The sequence below is a fragment of the Poecile atricapillus genome, chromosome 21 (genome assembly GCF_030490865.1).
Source record: "Poecile atricapillus isolate bPoeAtr1 chromosome 21, bPoeAtr1.hap1, whole genome shotgun sequence".
NCBI lineage: Eukaryota > Metazoa > Chordata > Aves > Passeriformes > Paridae > Poecile > Poecile atricapillus.
Genome location: NC_081269.1, coordinates 5,984,863 through 6,005,018, shown reverse-complemented (window position 1 = coordinate 6,005,018; position 20,156 = coordinate 5,984,863). Strand labels below are relative to the sequence as shown.

Genomic DNA, 20,156 nt, shown 5'->3' with positions numbered 1-20,156 from the left:
TTGTTGTAGCCTTTGTGCGGCAGGGATGGGTCAAGGGTAATAAAGTACTGGGGGTTTCAGCCTTTAAATAAGGGAGGAAAAAGAAATTTGGGAAAGGCTACCAGTCATTACCAGAAATGGTAAGTAAGGCTTTCACAAATAATGAAGGTGAGAAAAGATGTGGACAACCTGAAAGTGATTAAGGCCAAGCTGTATGGAGCTCTCAACAACCTGCCTTAGTGGAATGCCCTAGTGTCCACGGCTGGGGGCTGGACCTGGATGATCTACGAGGTGCCTTCCAACCCAAACTATTCCATGATCCTATGAAATCATTCCAGTATAAAAACACCCGCGGGAGGGACTATGGGCAGGAGCGTTATTGGTTTCCTGGCTTTGACCAACAGAGGGTGCTCGCGCAACAGAATTCCCAATGTGAGCGAAAACCAAAACCAAAACCTGATGGAAAACACCAATTGCTACAGTTTTGGGATCAGCTGAAAACAGGAGATAGGGACCGGGAAGGGAGGGGGGAAAAGAACAGTCTGTGGGCCCTCAAAAAAGGAGACGTTTTTGCAGTGGTCTGTCAGGAGTCAGAAAAATGGTGAACTTTGTCCTAATAAAGTATTGGTTGGTTAGTTAGTTCATTAGTCTGTGGTCTGTGAACACTGAACAGAACGGACACGTGTTCCTGCAGTTACGATTTAACTCTCCTGCCGTCCTGGGCTCTCAACAAGGATCTGCAGCTTTTCACACCTGTGAAAAACCCATGGAAGTGTGTGTGCTGCTCCTGCAGCTGGCCAGCAAACCCCACATGTCACCATGGAAACTGGAACGGGCTTCCAAATGGATCATGGATCAGGGCTCACTCCTACCTCCGGTCCATCTGAAGAGTGAACAGCATCAGCAGAGGAAGGATGTTCATTAGTGAGGCTGAAACCAAGCACCTGGTGTTTTTTTATGGATTTGATGAACCACAGGCTCCTCACCTGTAAGACAGAATGTTTTCTCACTGGGATATTGTGAAGGTTAGTACAGCCCTGACACATTGCCAGAGTCCCATCCAGGAGACAGCTACAAAAGGAGACAGGCACTACAAAAAAGCAGGATATTGGGAGGCAGGGAGGAGCACAGCACCCTCACAGCCAGGGACAGCTGCGCTCTAACATTGTTTATGCAAGTGCCGCCACAGGGAGACCACACAGTATAAAAAGCACATTCCTTTCTGGGAAAAAACACACAGAACTGAGCAGAGCTGGAGCAGAATTCTACACACATTGACAGATATTACTCCAGGATTTAAGAGATCTTGGAGAATGATCTAAAAGTGGTAAATATTTCTGTTTCTTACAGATATAATTCTTAATTTGTGCATGCCCACACACACATGGTTCCCCTGTGGCACCAGTAGAACTTAAGCTCTTCCCTGCTGTAGACCTCTGTGGTAATTCAGCCAGTGAACTGCCCTGAATAAAATGAAACTTTTTGTTTCACAGGGCTATTTTTAACCCAGAACAGCTCATTGGCCCAATTCAGTGTGTAGTCCCATGAAAAGCAGCTGTGCTGGCACAGCTGTGGGGTGGGAATATGTGGTTGGCAAGGAGGATAAGGACAGAAGCTGCTGGCACAGCCCTGAAGGAAAACAGAGTGAGCTGCAGCCTTTAATATATAGAATCACAGACTATCCTGACCTGGAAAGGACCCACAAGGATCATCCATTCCAACTCCTGGCTCTGCACAGACACCCCAACAATCCCACCCTGTACATCCCTGAGAGCATTGTCCAAATGCTCCTGGAGCTCTGGCAGCCTTGGGGCTGTGCCCATTCCCTGGTGAGCCTGGGCAGTGCCCCAGCACTCTTTTGGGAAGAACCTTTTCCTAATATCCAACTTAACCCTCCCCTGGCACAGTTCCAGCTGTGGTCCTGCCCCTGGTTACAGAGCAGAGGTTGGTGCTGCCCCTCTGGAGGATGTTGAAGACCACAATAAGGTCTGACCTCAGTCTCCTCCAGGCTGAACAAACCAAGTGACCTCAGTCCATTCTCACAAGGCTTTCTCTCCAGACCCTTTCCCATCTTTGTAGGCTCCTCAGGCAAGGAATGGTGTGGCAGCAGGGCCAGGGAAGGGATTGTCCCCCCGTGCTGGGCACTGGTAAGGCCACATTCGAGTGTTATGTCCAGTTCAAATCCCCTCAGTTCAGGAAGGACTTCGAGGGGCTGGAGCATGACCAGAGAAGGGGACAAAGCTGGGGAAGGATCTGGAGCACCAGGAGAGGCTGAGGGAGCCAGGAGGGCTGAGCCGGGAGGAGGGGGGATCTTCTGGCTCTCCAGAGCTGCTGGAAAGGAACTGGAGCCAGGTGGTGTCCCAGAGAACAAGGGACAAGGGGAAACGGCCTCAAGCTGTGTCAGGGGAGGTTTAGGCTGGACACCAGGAGGAATTTCTTCCCAGAAAAGGTCATTGGACATTAGAACGGACTACCCAGAGATGTGGCGGAGATGCGCTCGGAGGTGTTCAAGAAACGACCGGACGCGGCACTGTGACCTGGTTAACAAGGTGTTTCGGTGACGGGTGGGACTGGATGATGCCAGCGGTGCTTCCTAGCGGTGTTTCCCAGCCCGATCCGTGCCGGGGCTCCGCCGCTGTTCCCGCCTCCCCTCACAGCCCGCCCTCGCACCCACCCCCCGCCCCGCCCGCGCGGGGAGATGACGTCACGCCTCCCCGCGTGCGGTCACGTCCGGTAGGTGAGGTCAGGGCCGGGGCCGCCATTTTGAGCGGCTCCGCGGGCGGCGGCGGCGGCGGCGGCCGCGGGCGGGGGAGGAGCGCGGCCCCCATGGCCGGGCAGTTCGACTCCGAGGACCGGGCGAGCTGGTACTGGGGGCGGCTGAGCCGCGCCGAGGCCGTATCGCTGCTGCAGGGGCAGCGCCACGGCACCTTCCTGGTGCGCGACTCGGGCACCATCCCCGGCGACTTCGTGCTGTCGGTGTCCGAGAGCTCCCGCGTCTCGCACTACATCGTCAACAGCCTGGGGCCGGCGGGAGCCCGGCGGGCCGGCGGCGAGGGCCCCGGGGCCCCGGGTGAGTGACCCCCAGGGCTGGCGGTGCCCGCAGCCCCGGGCAGGGCAGCCGGGGCGGCTCCGCTGGGCGCCCGGGCGGTGTTTGCAGGCGTGGAGCGCTTTGTGGTGGAATTAAGCCGCGTTCCGGAGCTGGGGCCGCTGCCCGAGCAGAGCCGTCTGTCCGCACCTGCCGTCCTGTGCCACATGAAATTCAGCGTGCTGGAGTTGGGCATCCTGCAGCTCCAGCCTCGCACCTCTTTGTTTTCCTAATCCCCTTAGCGATAATTCATAGATTTCCCCTGTCATCTCAGCCGCGAGATGGGTCTGTGGAAGTGTCATCCCCAAAGTCTGACTTCTGACAAGGCAGTTTTGCCTTGTCAGGGAGGCTGAGTTCCAGTGGTGGGAACTCTTCAGGATGTAAAAGCGATGGTTTATTTAAATCAGATGTGAAGTTCAGTTTCTGTCTCCTTGAAAGGAGAAGTTTGATATTATTTGTCATCAGCTGAACATGTAATAATGAAAACAACACGTTTAAGTGTAACACTTGGAGAGCAGAAGGTGCTGATTGTGCCAGAGGGAGAAGCTCTGTGAGAAGCAGCATTTTTGCCGTTTAGTCCAACTAAACCCCAGCAGTGCAGAGCCCTCGGATGTGTCAGAATGTGCAGCCCAAAGGCAGTGATACCCCTCCTGTGGGAATTAGGGAAGTTGGTGACGAAACTGCTCAAGTTTGGATATTAGTCTTTGCAAAATTATATGGATGTGTGATTGGCATCTCAGCAAGGAGCCACTAGATAATTTTTAATTATAGTAAGCTTGTAGAATAAGAGATTTGGTGAATTTATTTGGCAGAAAGTAGACAGAGGCACTCTGGTGTATGTTTATGGGTGGAATAAGAGACCAGTATTGGAAAGATGTAACAAGACTTGTTTTATTTTTCAGTCTCTGCACAGAGTGGTTTGCTAAGGAGATAATCTGAGAGAAATCAAAATTAGTGCCAGTAGGTTTGCCCTGTCATACAGGGGAAGCATTTCAGATTGGAAAAATGAGGAAAGTCTAAACTCATCCTGTTTATCCCAGGAACCTCCTGGAGCTGCACAGTGCACTCAAGTTACAGAGCTCCACAGGTATAAGTTAAATGTGGCTGAATTCAGCTGGAAGTGGAAGTTATTGCTGCTTTGAGGGGTCAGAATGTGGTGGGTTCCCTGTTGTTTCGTGTGTGCAGACAGAGGTTTGGTGCTGTAACTGCTGACAAGGCTGGTGGTGTGTAGAGAAGAGTCAGTCACCAGGAGGGTTTGTTGTGAATCCAACCTAATTGGATTTTAAAGATAATAAAAAACACTGGGTCGTGAGTGTCTGTCACTTCTGGGCAGTTGTTTTTTTGGGAATAACTTATCTCTGGAAAAACAGTGCCATCATTTCAGTACACCCATCCTGATTTTTTCTTGTGTTGCATCCTAAGCTCAGTAACATTTTGTGGCATTCTGTGGGCTGGCTTTGGTTAAAATCATGAAGTACCTTGTAATTCTCTTCTGTTTTAAAAGAGTAGTTGTGTAAGCTGGTGGCACAGTAGGCTTAATATATCTGAAAAAGTATAATTATGTTTTGGTTGATCTCCTTTTTATTTGTCCCCTGGATGTTCTGGGGAGGGGTGATGCATCATTCCTGCACTACAGACGCTCCCACGCTGATTGTACTAATTTTAATTAAATCATGCCTCCATGCTGATACTGCTGTCTTCACACTCCAACCAAAGAAGGTGCTGGGGAGGTGTATATTAAATTATACTTCAAGTGTAATTAAGGTGCTCTTTCAGAAAAAAATAAGTGGGAGGTTGTTCTGCAGTGGAAGGGAGGTGAAAACATTAGTAGGAGATTGAAGATGGTTTTGTGTTTGGGTAGGGAAGCTAATGCAGTAAAAAGAATTAAATGTTTACAAATTGTCCTCTTTATTTATTGTGGCCAAGCTAAAACATTTGGAAAAACAAAATCACTATATTTTAGCATGGTGCAATTTTTTTTAGTAATTTATTGTTTGGCACAGGTCTCTCTGGGAAATTTGAATATTCCAGGTTGGGCTCTTGGATTGGTTTTTGTTGGGCTCAGTGTCTGTGAAATTCCTGGCTGCTCTCAGAGATAGATGGGGAAGCCTCAGCACAGAAGGAATGAGATGAGGTGCTTTGACTTCCCTAAAAATCACAGTGTTACAAAACATGATACTTTCTTTGATTTCTAAAGTATAAAGTAAATTGACCTTTTGACTGATGCTGCAGCTTTTAATTTCTCACAGGTGATTTTTCAGCATAACAAAGAAAAAAAGAATTGAACAGAATTTTTTATGTCTTCCTGGAATGTTTTAAGGATGTTAAAAATATAGGATAAATCACTGAATTATGGGAAAAAAACACATTCTATTTCAAGTGGAAATGGATAATTTGTGATGAAGTATCACAGTTATGGCTAAAGAAATCCCAAACAAGACAAAGTGCTCCATGCAGGCATTAGCATGGTGATGGACAGCAGAGGATATATTAAATATATCATGTCTTTGCAATTTGATGTGGTGGCTTGGGGTAAAAATGTGTGATATGCACTAAAAAATGCTTGAAATTCCTGAAGATGGAAATGCTCTCTGTTGAGAGTACAGCATTATAAAGACAGAAGCCTTATAAAATGTTACTAAATTTGTCTGTCTGAAGTAGGCAAATATGACAGATAAAATGCAGAAATTGATGTTTTCACCATTTCTGAGTTTTAATATGATTCTAAATTTAATGCTTCTAGATTGCTTCCATTGTGACTGAACTTCCTGGAATCATAGAATCCTTACAGAATGATACCCACACTCAGCTCTGCATGAAGTGGCTTTAGGGATGTGTGAACAAAGTGGTTTAACTCTGATGCTTGGGTTTTTGAGCTTTTTTTTTTCATTTTTATATTGAGATCAAGATATATTTAAATGCAAACTAGTAGAAAATGCCTTAGACATCTACTCTTATCCTCTGATGATCTGCAGAAATGAGTCTGTAACTCCTGAGTGAATGTTTTCCTGGTGTGCTCAGAGCTCTTCCGCTCAATAGAGTTTTATATTTTTATAGGGTGTTCATGGGATTTTATTTGTTCTGCTCAGCATGAGTAGGAAGGCACTTGAGAACACGGAAAAAAGGTGTCCCTGTGAGGGTGGAGAAGCACAAGGGCTGGAATGTGGTGCCTTCAGAGCCCAGCTCCCATATGCTCTGGGAGGAAGTGGTTTACATCACTGGGGTATTACATCACAGCTGCCCTGTGTGATAAGAACAGCTTTTCTGGCCCTTAACACACTCTGAATTGGGAAAGGGAACCACCCTTACAGAATAAAACTAGTTGCAGAAATAAAGACCTGTATTTCTGTGAAGGAAAAGCTTCCCAAAGCTTGGGAATAAAGAGAAAACTCCCTATCGACATTAATTGGAGTGAAGAGAGAAATGCAGACCCTCTGAGATGTCTGAGAATGTGAGAAGTTGCTCTGTGGTTTCACCACCTGCCCGATCAGTAGAATTAGGTGGTTTATAGCCCTAATTCCCCAGTATCTGTAGAATATTTAGGACATATACAAGCTCTTTTTCCCAGACTGACACAAAGGCAGCGCAGGGTCAGAGGGCCGTGCATCATAAACAGAGAACTGATATGAGCCAGGTTCGAAACTTTTTTCAGTTGTGGAACCCTTTGGATTTTAACTCTTCCCTCACCTTTGAAGAACAGGGTTTTTGTGGCATCCTGAGGTGGCTGGAGTTACCTTGGTGGAGAAGGAGGAAGGAAGGAAGAGGATACTCAGCCCTTTGTGCTTATTCAAAAGGTTAATCTTGCTCAGCTGAGCAGTGCTGGTGGTGGAGATACTCCCTGAGCTCTTCTTCTTCAGCTGTGCCAGGCTGCAGAAAGAGAATCTCCAGTATTTGAGTGTCCCAGCTTTCACAGGAAGTGACTAAAGTTCCTTCAGGAGCTGGACTCATCTTTCCATGCTTGTGCTTTTCCTGGGAGCCCCCAGAAAATGTGCACACTGTGCTGTTCAGACTTGTGCCTTCAAGAGAAATCCCAGGATCATGAAGGAAAACTGCTCTTAATCCCAAAGAAAACCCACTCACCTTGTTGCTGTAACTTTTTGTTGTGCTAGATCCTGCCTAAATTATTCCATTGGCCTGCAGGTATGAGCAGTGTTGCACTCAGACAAGAGAATGAAGAATTCTTCTGAGCCTGAAATCTGTTAATCTTCATTATACCAGGGAACAACAGAGCATGGGATTCTGTAGGGAGTGGAATACTTTCCCCACTGCATGTGAGCATCACTTAGTTCATTGTAGCTGAACAAGAGTATCCACAAAAGACTTAAACTGGTGGAAAGTTTCCCACTTGCTTGGGAAGGTGGAGTTGTATTTTATTTCCAATCTGCATTTTACCAACTGTTTGTATGTTGTCCTTTTTATGACTGTTTTAGCTAAATTTTAGGAGTCTTCTATTTAAGTTCTCGACAATTATGAGGTCGTTGCCTTCAATTAATTAATTGATTAATTTAGATTAAGTTTGTAGATTTCTTGTTCTAGATCTTCTCAGATTTCTGTAGCTGTCTTGCATTCTTTTTTTAAAAGAAAAACATCAGAAGTGCACGTGGTTTTCTGGCAGTGTGGTCTTTGTGAGAGTAACATCTTTCCTTTCTATGCTTTTCTCTCTGTCCCTTCAAGGACCATTGATCTTTCTGATCCCAGAATTTGGAGGGTCTGTGTCCTCTGGCTGTTCTTCAGCTGTGAACAACTCTCTGTGTTCAGCTGATTTTCCAGGATACAGTACAGTGATTTTTGTTATTCCTTTCTGTACATAATGTTCCAAAGGACTTTTCTTCTTAAAGTCCAACTGGTATTCAGGTACACTTGGCAGGTCCCTCAGGCTGTTGTGCATTAATTCAAGAGGGTGAACCTGTTCCAAAGGAAAAAAAAAAAAATACACTCCAAAATGCCTTGTTCATCCTGGTGAAGATTGACCAGGCCGATGAATGTTACTGATGAACTGTTCATTCCCTGTGACCTATGAAGATTTTTCTGTGAGTCTCTACATTGCTGAGAAAGAGCTCAGCCCCCTGGCTGAGTCAGCTTGTAGCAAGTTTCACTGAGGTAAATTGGTGTTTTAGACTCTCTATTTCTGTCATGTGAAATAAGTTCCATGTCAGTGAACTTCCCTGAGATTCAGTCTTCTCCATATGGCTGCAAAGAGCTTTGCTCCCCTGCTCCAAAAGTTCCCATGAGTTTTTCTTTTTACCCAAACGTCAAGCCTTGATCCTTAAAGGTTCACAGCTGAAATAGTGCTAGATATTTGCACATGTTTCTGCCACCAGGCTGGTCTGAAACCTGATGTTTTTCCACTTGGTTTGCCACTTGTAACTCTGGTGGAAGTGCAGCATTCCCAGATCCCGTTTTACACCGAGCTGTTCTGAAGTGGTGTAGGCATGCTGCCTGTCCAGCCAGAATTCATCTCCCGTGAGCCCACAGAGCTGACAGTGCCACTGGGATGAAATCCCAGGGCTCTGGCCAGGTCTAGAGCTGTAAGTTACATCTCAGCAACAAAAGTTGAGGGGTTTTTGCGTCCTCTCAGCACTACACTTGGGGAGAATATGATGGACTTTTAATTCTCTTCCCATGCTGGGCTCGCCTTTCTCACTGATAATTACATTAACTTCCTCTATCTCTTGGTGATGCCAGTTTGCAGGGTTTTTTTGCAGTTTTTCGAGGCTATTGCTTTTGGGTCTTGGCTCAATGTGTTTGTATTCATTTCTTTTGAGAGCTTTTCAGGGTTGTTAAAGCATGCAAACGTGCATTTTCCAATGACTTAGTTCTGCTCCTTCGAATTTCCTTTAACCAGCTCCACTAATGCTCCTGTTCCTTCAGGATACTTCACAACTCATTTCTTGGGTGTTTGTCTGTGTTGATCTTATTGAATCTGCCCTTTTCTCTGTTAGAACCCCTTTTTGCTCTCCTGAAAGAACTTGTTGTAACATTAGCTTTCCATGCTGACAGTGCTACTTTGCAGGGAGTTTTGGATCAGTGACAGCTTGAAGGATTCTGCTAGCTTTGTACTCCAGAGCTAAGGCTTGGGACTGTTAGATATTCCCTGCAGAGAAAACAGACTTGCAAAGTAAGCATCTCTTTCTTGTTAGAAGAGTTACTCATTAAAGTATAAATCTTTTCATCTGTGCTGCCTTCCTCAGTTCTTCCCATAACTGATTGCATGGGGCATGGTGGAAATAGAACATCACGTGTGTGTTTTTCCCCAGCTGAGTCTAAAGAATATAAAATGGAAAAAAAAGCAGCATAGCACACAGGTTGGAAATGGAAATTCTGCACTTTGATGCTTGTAATGGCTTGGATGTGAATATCATCTGTATTCCAGTGTATTTGAGGTTTGGATTTATAGCTTAGGCTCCATCTGACAAACGTGGCAAAGAAGCTACAAGATGAGATTAAACAGCTGAGTCATACCTGTTATGAAAATATACGTTGTTGCTCTTTATTGCATAGAATAGAGATAATTTTCTTTACTGGTACCTTTTATCAAAATGAAAAATAATTTTATTTGCTGATTGACATTTTATTTGCTGCCATGCAAAGCAGTTTTCTGTAGTGTCCATGCATTTAACCCAAGATGCTACAACAGGTAAATAACCATTATTGCAGTGTTGTTCTTTGGAAATAAATCTGAACAGCAGAAGAGAGTTAAAAAAAAAAAAATTCCTTGAAATTGTACCAAAATTTAGTTCCTATATTTAGAGTATGAAACAGGAGAATTGTATAGGCCCCTGAGAAATCCTGATGTACTGAACATTTTCATCTGTTGGGTCCATATAGCATTGAAAGAAACAAAGGTATTTTTATCCTAATTCGGGAAGTTTGATGGTACCAAAGAATTTCTTTTCCTTCCTTGACAAAATCTTTTAAAAAAAAACTGTACTCATGATCGTGATAGTGCTGCCTTTGATTGAAAATGCTCAGAAAAGCTGAGCATGATGTCAAGGTGATCCAATTTGGTGTTGAAATCCTTCTGTTTAAGTGTATTTGTCTTCTCAAACATTTGATTTATAGTTTTAATGCTCTCTTTGACATGTTGCCTTTTCTTTTCAGGGTCGAATCCCACCAGATTTCGAATAGGTGATCAAGAGTTTGATTCTTTGCCATCTTTACTGGAATTCTACAAAATACACTATTTGGACACTACAACCTTGATAGAACCTGTTTCGCGCTCGAGGCAGAATAGCGGGGTTATCCTCAGGCAGGAGGAGGCCGAGTATGTGCGAGCGCTCTTTGACTTTAATGGCAATGATGAGGAAGACCTCCCCTTTAAGAAAGGAGACATACTGAGAATCCGGGATAAACCTGAAGAGCAGTGGTGGAACGCAGAAGACAGCGAAGGGAAGAGGGGAATGATACCCGTTCCTTACGTCGAGAAGTATAGACCTTCCTCTGCTTCAGTCCCCACTCTGATTGGAGGTAACCAGGATAGTTCCCACCCACAACCACTGGGTGGGCCGGAGCCAGGGCCCTATGCCCAGCCCAGCATCAACACTCCGCTCCCTAACCTTCAGAATGGCCCTATTTATGCCCGGGTTATCCAGAAGCGAGTCCCTAATGCCTACGACAAGACAGCCTTGGCTTTGGAGGTACATAATGGGCAAAACTTAGAAGGAAGAGATCTGTTCAAGGGATTTCCCTTTCGCTCACGTGGTAGTTTTGGAGGAATGAGAAAGGGAAAAGCTTTGTAATACTGGTTTTACGTCATGATTAATAAGTTATGGATAAAATGAGTGACTCGAGTCACTTGTCAATTAGATTATTGTTGATTATTATTAGGTTACTGAACCAGTATTGTGTCTGTTGTCAACCATCACTAACATAAGTGTTTCCCCATCCACGTTTTCATTTCTGAAATGTTTGTTTCGGGGGGGAGGGAGAGGGAGCAGCTCATAAATTGTGTGTCTGAACCTGTGTTTGCTGTTGTGTGCCTCACCACAATCTGTACAAGGTGTGCTGGGTTGGTTTGTGTTGTGTTGGGTATTTTTTTCTCCCCAATGTGTCAGCAGTTTTAAAGCAATCAGTGGAAACATTGATACACTTTGAAATTACCTGGACTAAGATGATGATCACACATAGAATTTAATTGTAACATCACCTCAAGCAGACTACTTTGGGTTTAAGTTTGAGGCAGGAGCATTTAACAATTTACACCACAGTTTGTTAGGTCTGGTATAAAGCAGTGATTGCTGGCGTAGGGTTTGTAGTAAAGCACTGAGTTTTCCCCAGGTTGATTCACTTCCTGACAGGAGCAAGTAATTCCACAGGCCCTTTTTGATTTGTCTTTTTTCCTCTTAAAAAGGTGACTGGAGTGCTCTATCTCTCCACATCAGATAGTTCTCCCCCAAGTTACATTTGAGGAAATTGAGACTAAGGTATTCCCTGTGGCAGACCTTTGCCTTAGGATATGTAAATTGTATCCTTTAATCTAGGCTTTCTTTGAGCTAGAGGCTGTGGAATTTCCTGATACCTAATTGACTTCCTGTTTATATAACATTTTAAGTACTTGGGAAAAAACAGTTTCTGTGCTGAGTCAGAGCATCTCCTCTCCACTCTCAAATACTTTGTGTAATTGTGCATAGCACAAAAGGCACTTCAGGACTTCAGTGATCTGGCAGCTGTGGGTGTGTGTCTGGTACAGAACTGGGAGATGCAGCTCAAGCTGCAGATGGGTAATTGATGTACAGCCTGGCAGATGTGAAATCTTTCCTATGTAGGTAGTAAATATACTCTGAGTTGCTACCCATTCTGTATAGGTCTGAATATTTTTGGGTTGAGTAGCAGGTATAGAAATTTACGTAAACTCACCAGATTTTACAGAAATGTGAGGATTTTTGCCCTTTGAACTCTCATAAATACTAAAATGCTGTCTCTCCCTCTTTTTCTCTCCCTTTCCACCCACCTCCTAGAGTTTGGGAATATTCCTGAATGCAGGCTGTTGTAATTACCAGATGTTAGATTGGTTTTGAGCCTCTGGAGACTGCCGTGGTTTATTTAGCAAAACCGTTTGGTTTTCTTTCTGAATTTTGCATTCTCTTAAGCCTTAACTTCACACTTTGTTCCACTAAAGAACCCCACACTGCTGCCTAGTGCAGGATTTGGGAGCATGGAGTGAAATAGGGAGAGTGAGGAAATGCTGCTAATCCACGCCATAAGCAACTTAGAGTGAAAGGAAATGCTTTCCACGCTGAAGAACAGCTTGTGAGTGCCAGGGCTGATCTTAGGTTAGTTCAATCCTCTTCACCAAAACTCACATGATCTGGCAAGAGTGCAGTGCTGTAGGAAGAGCAGTTTTGTGGGTAACACCTCTCTTTTCTGAGCTACCTTACACCTCTAGTGTCTTTTACTAATTTATGGGAAGGCTGAATAGCTGAAGTGTTTGGGAGGGGCAGCTGATAAATGTCAGCTCAGCTTGGCCGTGTGACCACAGGAGATTTCTGATGTCCATAAATGGCCTTTGTGGACCTCTTAAAACTACTTAAATATTTATCAGTTGACACCTTGGCCCTCTTGGTTATTGTGTTATATTCCTGTCTTGCTCTCCATTTAAGAAATGCAACAGCAGTGGTTTATTCTGTATGTAATATTGCAGACATTTAGTTTTAAAAAGTGAGCCATTTATCACTGCTTCTAGTGGCCTTCAAAGCTTTGCAGCTTTTATCACTTCCAATCACAATGTTACTGAGTTGCTTTCGATGTCTGTACAGGAAAAAAAAGCAATATGCACTTCATTTTCTCCCAAGTTTTTCTCCATCCTGTCTTTCAAAGTGCTGTTCCTTGTCTCTTTTTTCCATGTTCCCTTTGACTTCATGGTGTTCCTTCTCTGTTTATTTAGAGATCTCTTTCTTAGATAACTTAGTAGAGAGCATTATGTAAATCTTATCAGACCATTTTTGCCCAGACCTCTTTATAAATACAGCAAGTGGGATTCTTTCCAAATGAAAACCCTTATCCTTAAATCTGGCAATATTCATGGGAGGGGGTGGATCCCACTGTTTCTCTTAGCAAAATAGATTCTTAACATCAAACAGTTTTTTCCCAAACTGCAAACAGAATATCTGTGCTGTTCTGTTATTTTAAGCCTGACATGCTTTTGAAGAGTTCAAGGAAGGAGGATCAGAGCAGGTGATGTTCTAATAAAGTCTGTGCTCTATTATGGAAAAAAGATTCAGCAGGAGAAGTTAACATTTATTTTGCATGTAACTGGACCTATGCAAGGAGTTTTCAGTCTATTTTAAGAGAAAATAGAGGAGAAAAAGGGAAGATCTGTGTGGTGAATGACTCTGAGATCGATCGATTTATTTTTTTTCTTTGTAACAGTAGCAGAACTCTGCCACCTTGACCTCACCAAAGAGGAGTACTTGGAATAAAACCACAGCATACAGAAGTCTTCACTTGAACCTTCAGTTTTGCTTTGAAGCATATGGGGTATATTTAGTTTTAAAACTTCTGATGAAGACTGAGACAAACCTGGCTTTCTAGCAGGGTACAGTGTTGTTCCTGAGGTGCTGTGCTTGGTGGGATGCTGCACTATGGACTGATGTTGCCATAAATCAATGCTAAAAGTAACAACATCCATTCCTGGCCTAAAGGTTTTAAAACATCAGCACTTGTAATAGAAAGTAATTTTTGGAAAAGGTTCTCTGTATTGTCTTCAGGAGAGTGGTTGAACTATAGCTTACTAGGCAGAGGTTTAAAGCAGATCTAGAAAGATCTTTCATTTAGTCAGGATCTAATGAAGCCATTTTGTTAAGGCAGCATTTGTGAAATGGTCCATGCTTGCCTAAAGTTAGTCCTAGTTTGACAGATGTAAGATATATATATATATAAAAGCATGAATGAAGGTTTATATATATAAATTAAATTGGAATGAAAAATTGTATCTGTGTGTCTGCTAAATGAAATTACTGTACTAGCAAAAAAGGAATATTTAATCTCAGAGGTCTCTTCTCATTTAACAATTCTGGAAAGGCATCTTTCAAGTGTAGCTCTGTATAGTAAGGGGAATAATTGAGTGTCCCTTGGCTGCAGTGACCCTGGAAACCAAAAACCAGCTACAAGATGCTCTGGGAGCAAGGGAGTTTCACAAGCATCCCATACTGTAATTCAATGTCATTGCTCTGTTGAACCCACCTTTTGCAGGTGAGTTTATTTTAAGGCATCCAAGATAAACCCTAATGAACACTAATTAGGGTGTGATAGCAGAGCAGAGGCCAACGGGCTTAAGACAGCAAACTTCAGTGAAAGTTGTTTTTCCCTTCCCTGTGGGTTGGAGGTTAAACACTGTTCTGGTGAAGGCTGATCTGTAGATTCTATCCAGGTCTGAAGCAGTTTAAAGTTATCTGGGACATTGTTCTGGTAATGGCTGTGATTAGGAAATCAGATTTTCCACTTCTAGTATTGTCACATTGAATCTTATCCTTGTTAAATTATAGCTGATGTATTGTTGTGGTCAGCAGAGTATTTTTGTTGGTACAACCCCCCAGTGGTTATTAGCAGTAGCAAAATTATACAAACTGCATGATTAAATTCCTAAAGAGCTGAAGCTTGCATTCAGTGCTGGGGGAAGGCTTCCTTTTTGCCTGTAGCTAATACATAAGAGGATTTTCTTCAAAATATGATTCATTAAAATGTCTACACTAATGACTACAAAAGGCAAAAATAAAGCTACAGCAAGGGTCCCAATGGGCCTCTCATTACCAGATAAGTAATCATGAGAGGTATGGGAAGCTTAATTAAATGTCCATGAAAGGGGTTGAATTTATGAACTGTTAAAAGCTGTTCTGGCAAAAGATTGCAAGTGATTAAAACCTGTAAAGTTAATGGAGATTGGTAACATCTGAAATTGATTTCCTTGTTCTTTGTTGGCTGCCCGATAAGTACAAATAATGAGGTTGTGTTTTGGATGGATTTGGAACGCTGTGATGAGCATCTGTGTAAACGATAACTCTATATTCAGTGAATTTCTGGATGAATTGCAGCGAGGCCTTTGGCCACACCTTCAGAGCCTATTTACAGTATTAGTGAAAGAAAATAGAGTGTATCTATCCCAAAAGCATCCTCCATCTGTGATGTGGGAAGAATTCTAAAAGCCGTTGTACGTTACTGAAAAATCAGATTATTGATAAAATTCTACAGAGGGGTAGAAATGAATAGACAGCTTTTCAGTGGTGCATAAATTAACTCTCCAGTGAGTGTCTTTACAATGTAAATTGTGTTTCCTTGGGTTGTATAAGTGCCACTTAATTGAAGTGCCCTTAAATATGAAACAGAGCTGGGGACTGATCAGGCCCAGAGTTGTGTCCTGATTTGAACTACCTGCACAGCCCTGGGGAAGTGCCTGCTGTGCATTTTGTCCCTGTGTCATGGGGGGGATGATAGATGATGCCTTTGGAATTGGTGCTGGCAATATTAGGGTGGAGATTAGAATAGGAGATGTGTCCCTGGGCAAGAGGGAGAGGGCATCAGTTGTCTTTACTATTCCGGTGAGTGCTGGACTTGGCAGTGCTGAGTTAATGGTTGGACTTGATGACCCTAAAGATCTTTTCCAACCTAAACAATTTTGTGATTCAATGGGATTTATTTCTTTGAGAAATCCATGCTGAGGAAGACTGAAATGCCAGTGGCTTTGTCAATGGCTGACTGGATGCCCAGAGTAAGAACAGAGCAGTGTTATGGCACTTCTTCTTATACACTTGTTATAATTTGTGAAGAGAGACTGAGATCCTCCACTTTCCAGAACTTGAAAAATGGAATTTCAAAACTAAAGAGCAGTTGAGCTTGCAGGTTAGTGATCACTTGGTCCAGGTGCATGCCTTCCTTGCTTTATGAGGCTCTGGATGGAGTCCCAGCAGTGTGCAGGCCTCTGTCAGCCCAGCAAGGCACATTTAGCAGGAAAGCACTTGATGGCAGGTCCCAAGAGCACTTGAAAAGATTGGTTTTGGATTGCTGGCTCTTCAGTTCAGGTAGTTCTCACCTGATCTAGGTACATTTCTTTATATACTTCCTTGGAGTGAATGGCATTGGGGGCAGGCTGGTGTCTCAGACACCATCAGGACTAAAGCTGCTTTTTATAGATGTGTATCTGGTGCACGTGGGTGACAGCACACCAAGGGAGGGGTGGCAGCTCATCCTGCCTGTGTTTCTGGGTTGTAACGTGTGTGTTTCTTACCCCACAGGTCGGTGAGCTGGTAAAGGTCACAAAGATTAACATGAGCGGTCAGTGGGAAGGAGAATGTAATGGCAGACGCGGTCACTTTCCATTCACACACGTCCGTCTGCTGGATCAACAGAATCCTGACGAGGACTTCAGCTGAGTGTGGCTCAACAGTTGCTCTTACAGATGGGAACAATCTCAACTTGTTTTTATTGCAGATGCCATCAAGACTAAGCTCGGACCGACGCTGCAAGCGGTATTGCTTGGATAAGCATTCTGATAACCTGCAAACCCCTGGGACTCAACACCACCATTCCTTAAGCAAGGGTCATGTAATTCAGGGTACGACAGTAGATAACTCGTGTTCAGTGGCAGAACTAGGCCATGATTATAGGTTGTAATGCCTGCTTATGTCCACGTGCATGGCAGCCTGGACCTTGCCAGCAGCAGCAGCTGGAGAAAGCAGTGCTGTAGATGTTCAGAGAACATTTATAGCTCTCTCCAGGCCCATTGCTTACATTGCTTCTTCCTCAGGCAATGAACATCAACCGTAGACAATTCAATACCTTGATAGAAATTTCACAAATTTATCCTGGAGTTCTCTCCATGTTTTTTTCCATCCTGGGTTCTCTGTCCTAGAAAGGCTCTGCAGTGCTCTGCGTGGTCAGTTAGCTGTGCACAGCACAGACTGATGCAGGGCCCGCTGGGGACGGCCTTATGATTTACAGATCCTTACCATTTTCATGGTAAATGACAGATCCAATCAACCTCAGAATTCTAGAAGCTTGTGGACACTAGATTGATTTCTTGAGTACTGTTGATGCTTCAAACATAGCAGCTGATTTTAATTTAAGATTTTTATTAACACACAGTATCTCCTTTTATCCACAAATACAAGGCTTATGGAAGTGTAAACCTCCATATCAGTGCTGAAAAATACGTGCATAGCACTTTAATATGTAGCTTTAAAGCAGTGTTTGATTCACTAAATATACTAAAATATTGACACTGCTTTCCAATAAAATTAATTTGTGTAGGGCTAGTTTAATTTTTCTAGAATTCTTCAATATTGTACAATACTGTTACAATACAAATCAGTGTCAAGCACGGTGAACTGACAAACCAAATATTAGTTTTATTTTAAAGACACTCTGGGGACTCTTCTGGTTTAATTCCCATCTGTAAAATATTTGATAGCAAATTCGTGAGGATTTTATTTTTAATAAACTAATGGAAAATAATTGTGTGCTTCTGGATTGATTCTCAAAAGGCATAATAGAGTAAATATGGCTTCCTAGCTTATGATGAAAATCAGTGCATTGGGTAGGCAGTATTATGCACTGCTCAATGGTTGTTTTTTAGTCTGTTCTTCTAATTATCTGGTTTTCTCTAATATAAATCAGAATGGATTTAGTAAGTTTTGTAAACTGAAATTAAACACTGAAGTAACTCTCCCTTGCCTGTACCCTGGGTTATTTTTCAAGCACAGCACTCTGGTGACCAAACTAAATTTTGTAACTTTGACTACAGTATAATCCATGCAGAAGGGTTTTTCTAAATAGTATCAAACTGAAACCGTTGGGTTTGGTTGCTTCAAACCCGTGTGACCCCAATGGCTCATGGGTTGCACGTGCTACAAAGGCCTTTGCTGCAAGGCACCTACTACAATACTGGTAACACTTTACCTCAGAACTCTGTAACATGCTGGAAGTTATAATATTTCTGTTCTATTTAAGTACTAGTTGTTTTACTTCAAAACTAATCCATCAGCAAGTCTGAGTAATGTTCAGGTTATGGGCAGTCATTAATTCCATGGACTAATGTTAATCACACTTGTCCATCACCAGTCTCATGAGCACTACTGAGGATTATTATCAAAAACTGACAGCAGGGACAGTGGGGTAAGAATGGAAACAAGGAATTGCAGCTCTGTTCTACCTTGGGTTGCTATTCTGGTTAGGGTGACGTGCCAGTGATTGTGGGAGCTCTTCTAGCTTAGTACAAAACTTACTTTGAGGGGAAAAAATTGAGAAACTAACTCTAGGTTCTGTAACTCATCAGGTTCTTTAAGGCTGATTTGTATTTTTCCTCTGATGTTACTGTAACTGTTTGGGGGGTTTTGTTCAATAGCTGCACTCTAAATAACAGACTTAATACTGAATTTTTCAGTTGCCCATATATGCTTATATTTTTCTTCACGTATTGCAAAAGAAACATAATAAACAGTGTGTCCTTAGAGTGACACTGTTCTGAAGTATTTTTGCCAACTGCAGTTAATGAAAGCCCATATATTTGTACCTTTCCAATCAGGAATTAAGATACCAAAAGAACATTTTTCTGGAAGTTTTATTATGCAAACCTTGCCTTTTAATATGAAAGACATGAATTGAACTAACTAGCAAATACCCTGCAAACTTTGTAGAAGTGGTTTTGGTAAGACTGTATAAATTGTGAATACTTGTACACTTTGAAAGAGCAAAAAATGAAGAAACTAGAGGAGTCTTAATAGGTGCTGTTACACTAGAATCCCAAGTTCTTGTCAAGCAGTTTTTTTAGCTGACTGATGCATTAATGCAACTCTTTTCCACTCCAGTTCTAAGCTGAAATGTGATTTTGTTTCATAGGTGATAGAAAGGAGTGTCTTTTGCATTTGGACGAAATAGACATTTCAACTTGTCAGGCTCTTCAAGGCAAATAGGTAGAACCTATGTTCATGACCATGTAGATGAAATCCTTTTGTGGCCTTTGTTTATCCTCTTCTATTTGTTCCCTCCCTTCTCCCTGATGCGTGCAAAAAAATCATTGCTCAGAATGTTGGTCACAATCTTTTGTCTCTTCCTTGGCTGTGGTTTTGGTCTCTTGTGCATAGGCAGGTGTTAGAACTAGAATAATCATTTCTAGAAATACACCATGAAAGCAGAATGCTCAATTACACTGTGTTCTTCTGGTGCATTTACACGTTATATCACACTAAAAAGTACAACTGGCTGCTATGGTTTTTTTAATATATATTTCATTTTGGTAAGCCCCAGCCTTTTTACTAATATATGACCTGGTAAAATCTTGTTAATCTGTTTGAATTGTATTTGTTAATAATGCAAATATTTCTAATCATCTTTAAAACGCTTCCTTTTTGTTAATGGTTTTGGGGAAGGATTCTAACCAAACCTGTTTGAAGAAAAATATGAACATGTGCCATTGTATTATAACACTATCCACTTTCTTGACAGTTAAAGTCCTTTTTTATTTTTTTGTAGCATGTAATGTATATGTTCATAGTATGTGAAGTAAATAAAAGTATAGCCAAAACTTTGACTCAGAGTCATTCTCAGTCATTTCTTGGAGAACTTGCATTTAATAATTAAAAATAGAAGGGGTATGGCCATTTTTAATTTGCCATGTTAGTATGAAAATAATTAAACACAACACTATAGAAGTAAGACAAACCAAGGTAATGAAGTTAACTTATCAAACAATAAAATACAGGGTTTTTTTGAAAGAATGTGACTTTCTCTCAAGGAGAAGTATATTCTCATTTAAAAAAAAACACCAAAAACCACCTGTGAGGAATGATTAAGATGAGCTCTTGCTGTCAATTCTACCTGAACAAGTGTGTCAGAGAATAGTCTAGGGATTGTTTGGATGGGGTGTTTGGGAAGATAAAAAGCTGTTTATATGTTCTTAGAAATACCAGTGAAAATAAAGTTACACAAATGAATATCAGCAAGAATCTCCTGCAGGAGTCTACAAATGCTTCTGAAGAAGATTTGAAGAGCTGTTTTCATGTGTGGTGGTGTGAGAGCACTAATTCAGTGAAAGGCCAAGGTGTGCAGGTGCTGTCAAGGGCTGAAAGAAAATCAGGACCAGAGTTGCACGGGCAGCAACATT

General features: G+C 42.5%; 1 protein-coding gene across 4 annotated transcripts; it reads left to right on the top strand.

Annotated features, from left to right (window-relative positions):
• Positions 1-2,706: 2,706 nt before the first annotated feature.
• CRK (CRK proto-oncogene, adaptor protein) lies at positions 2,707-19,583 on the top strand. Of its 4 annotated transcripts, XR_009279247.1 has the most exons (4): positions 2,707-3,049; positions 10,166-10,701; positions 13,433-13,598; positions 16,291-16,424. XR_009279247.1 is itself a non-coding variant. In XM_058854085.1 (3 exons), the coding sequence occupies exons 1-3, from the start codon at positions 2,806-2,808 to the stop codon at positions 16,426-16,428; spliced, it is 918 nt and encodes a 305-aa protein (XP_058710068.1). In that variant the 5' UTR covers positions 2,707-2,805; the 3' UTR covers positions 16,429-19,583. The 4 variants fall into 4 exon arrangements, 3 of the variants coding, with proteins under 3 accessions (XP_058710068.1, XP_058710070.1, XP_058710069.1); XM_058854085.1 differs by lacking the exon at positions 13,433-13,598 and having other exon boundaries at positions 16,291-19,583; XM_058854087.1 differs by lacking the exon at positions 13,433-13,598 and having other exon boundaries at positions 10,166-10,531; positions 16,291-16,491.
• The last annotated feature ends 573 nt before the right edge of the window (positions 19,584-20,156 follow it).

Coding starts and splice junctions, on each gene's coding strand:
- CRK (XM_058854085.1), top strand. CDS start 2,806: ATGGCCGGGCAGTTCGACTCCGAGGACCGGGCGAGCTGGTACTGGGGG. Junction 3,050..10,165: donor CGAGGGCCCCGGGGCCCCGG/GTGAGTGACCCC, acceptor TTTTCTTTTCAG/GGTCGAATCCCACCAGATTT. Junction 10,702..16,290: donor AGACAGCCTTGGCTTTGGAG/GTACATAATGGG, acceptor CTTACCCCACAG/GTCGGTGAGCTGGTAAAGGT.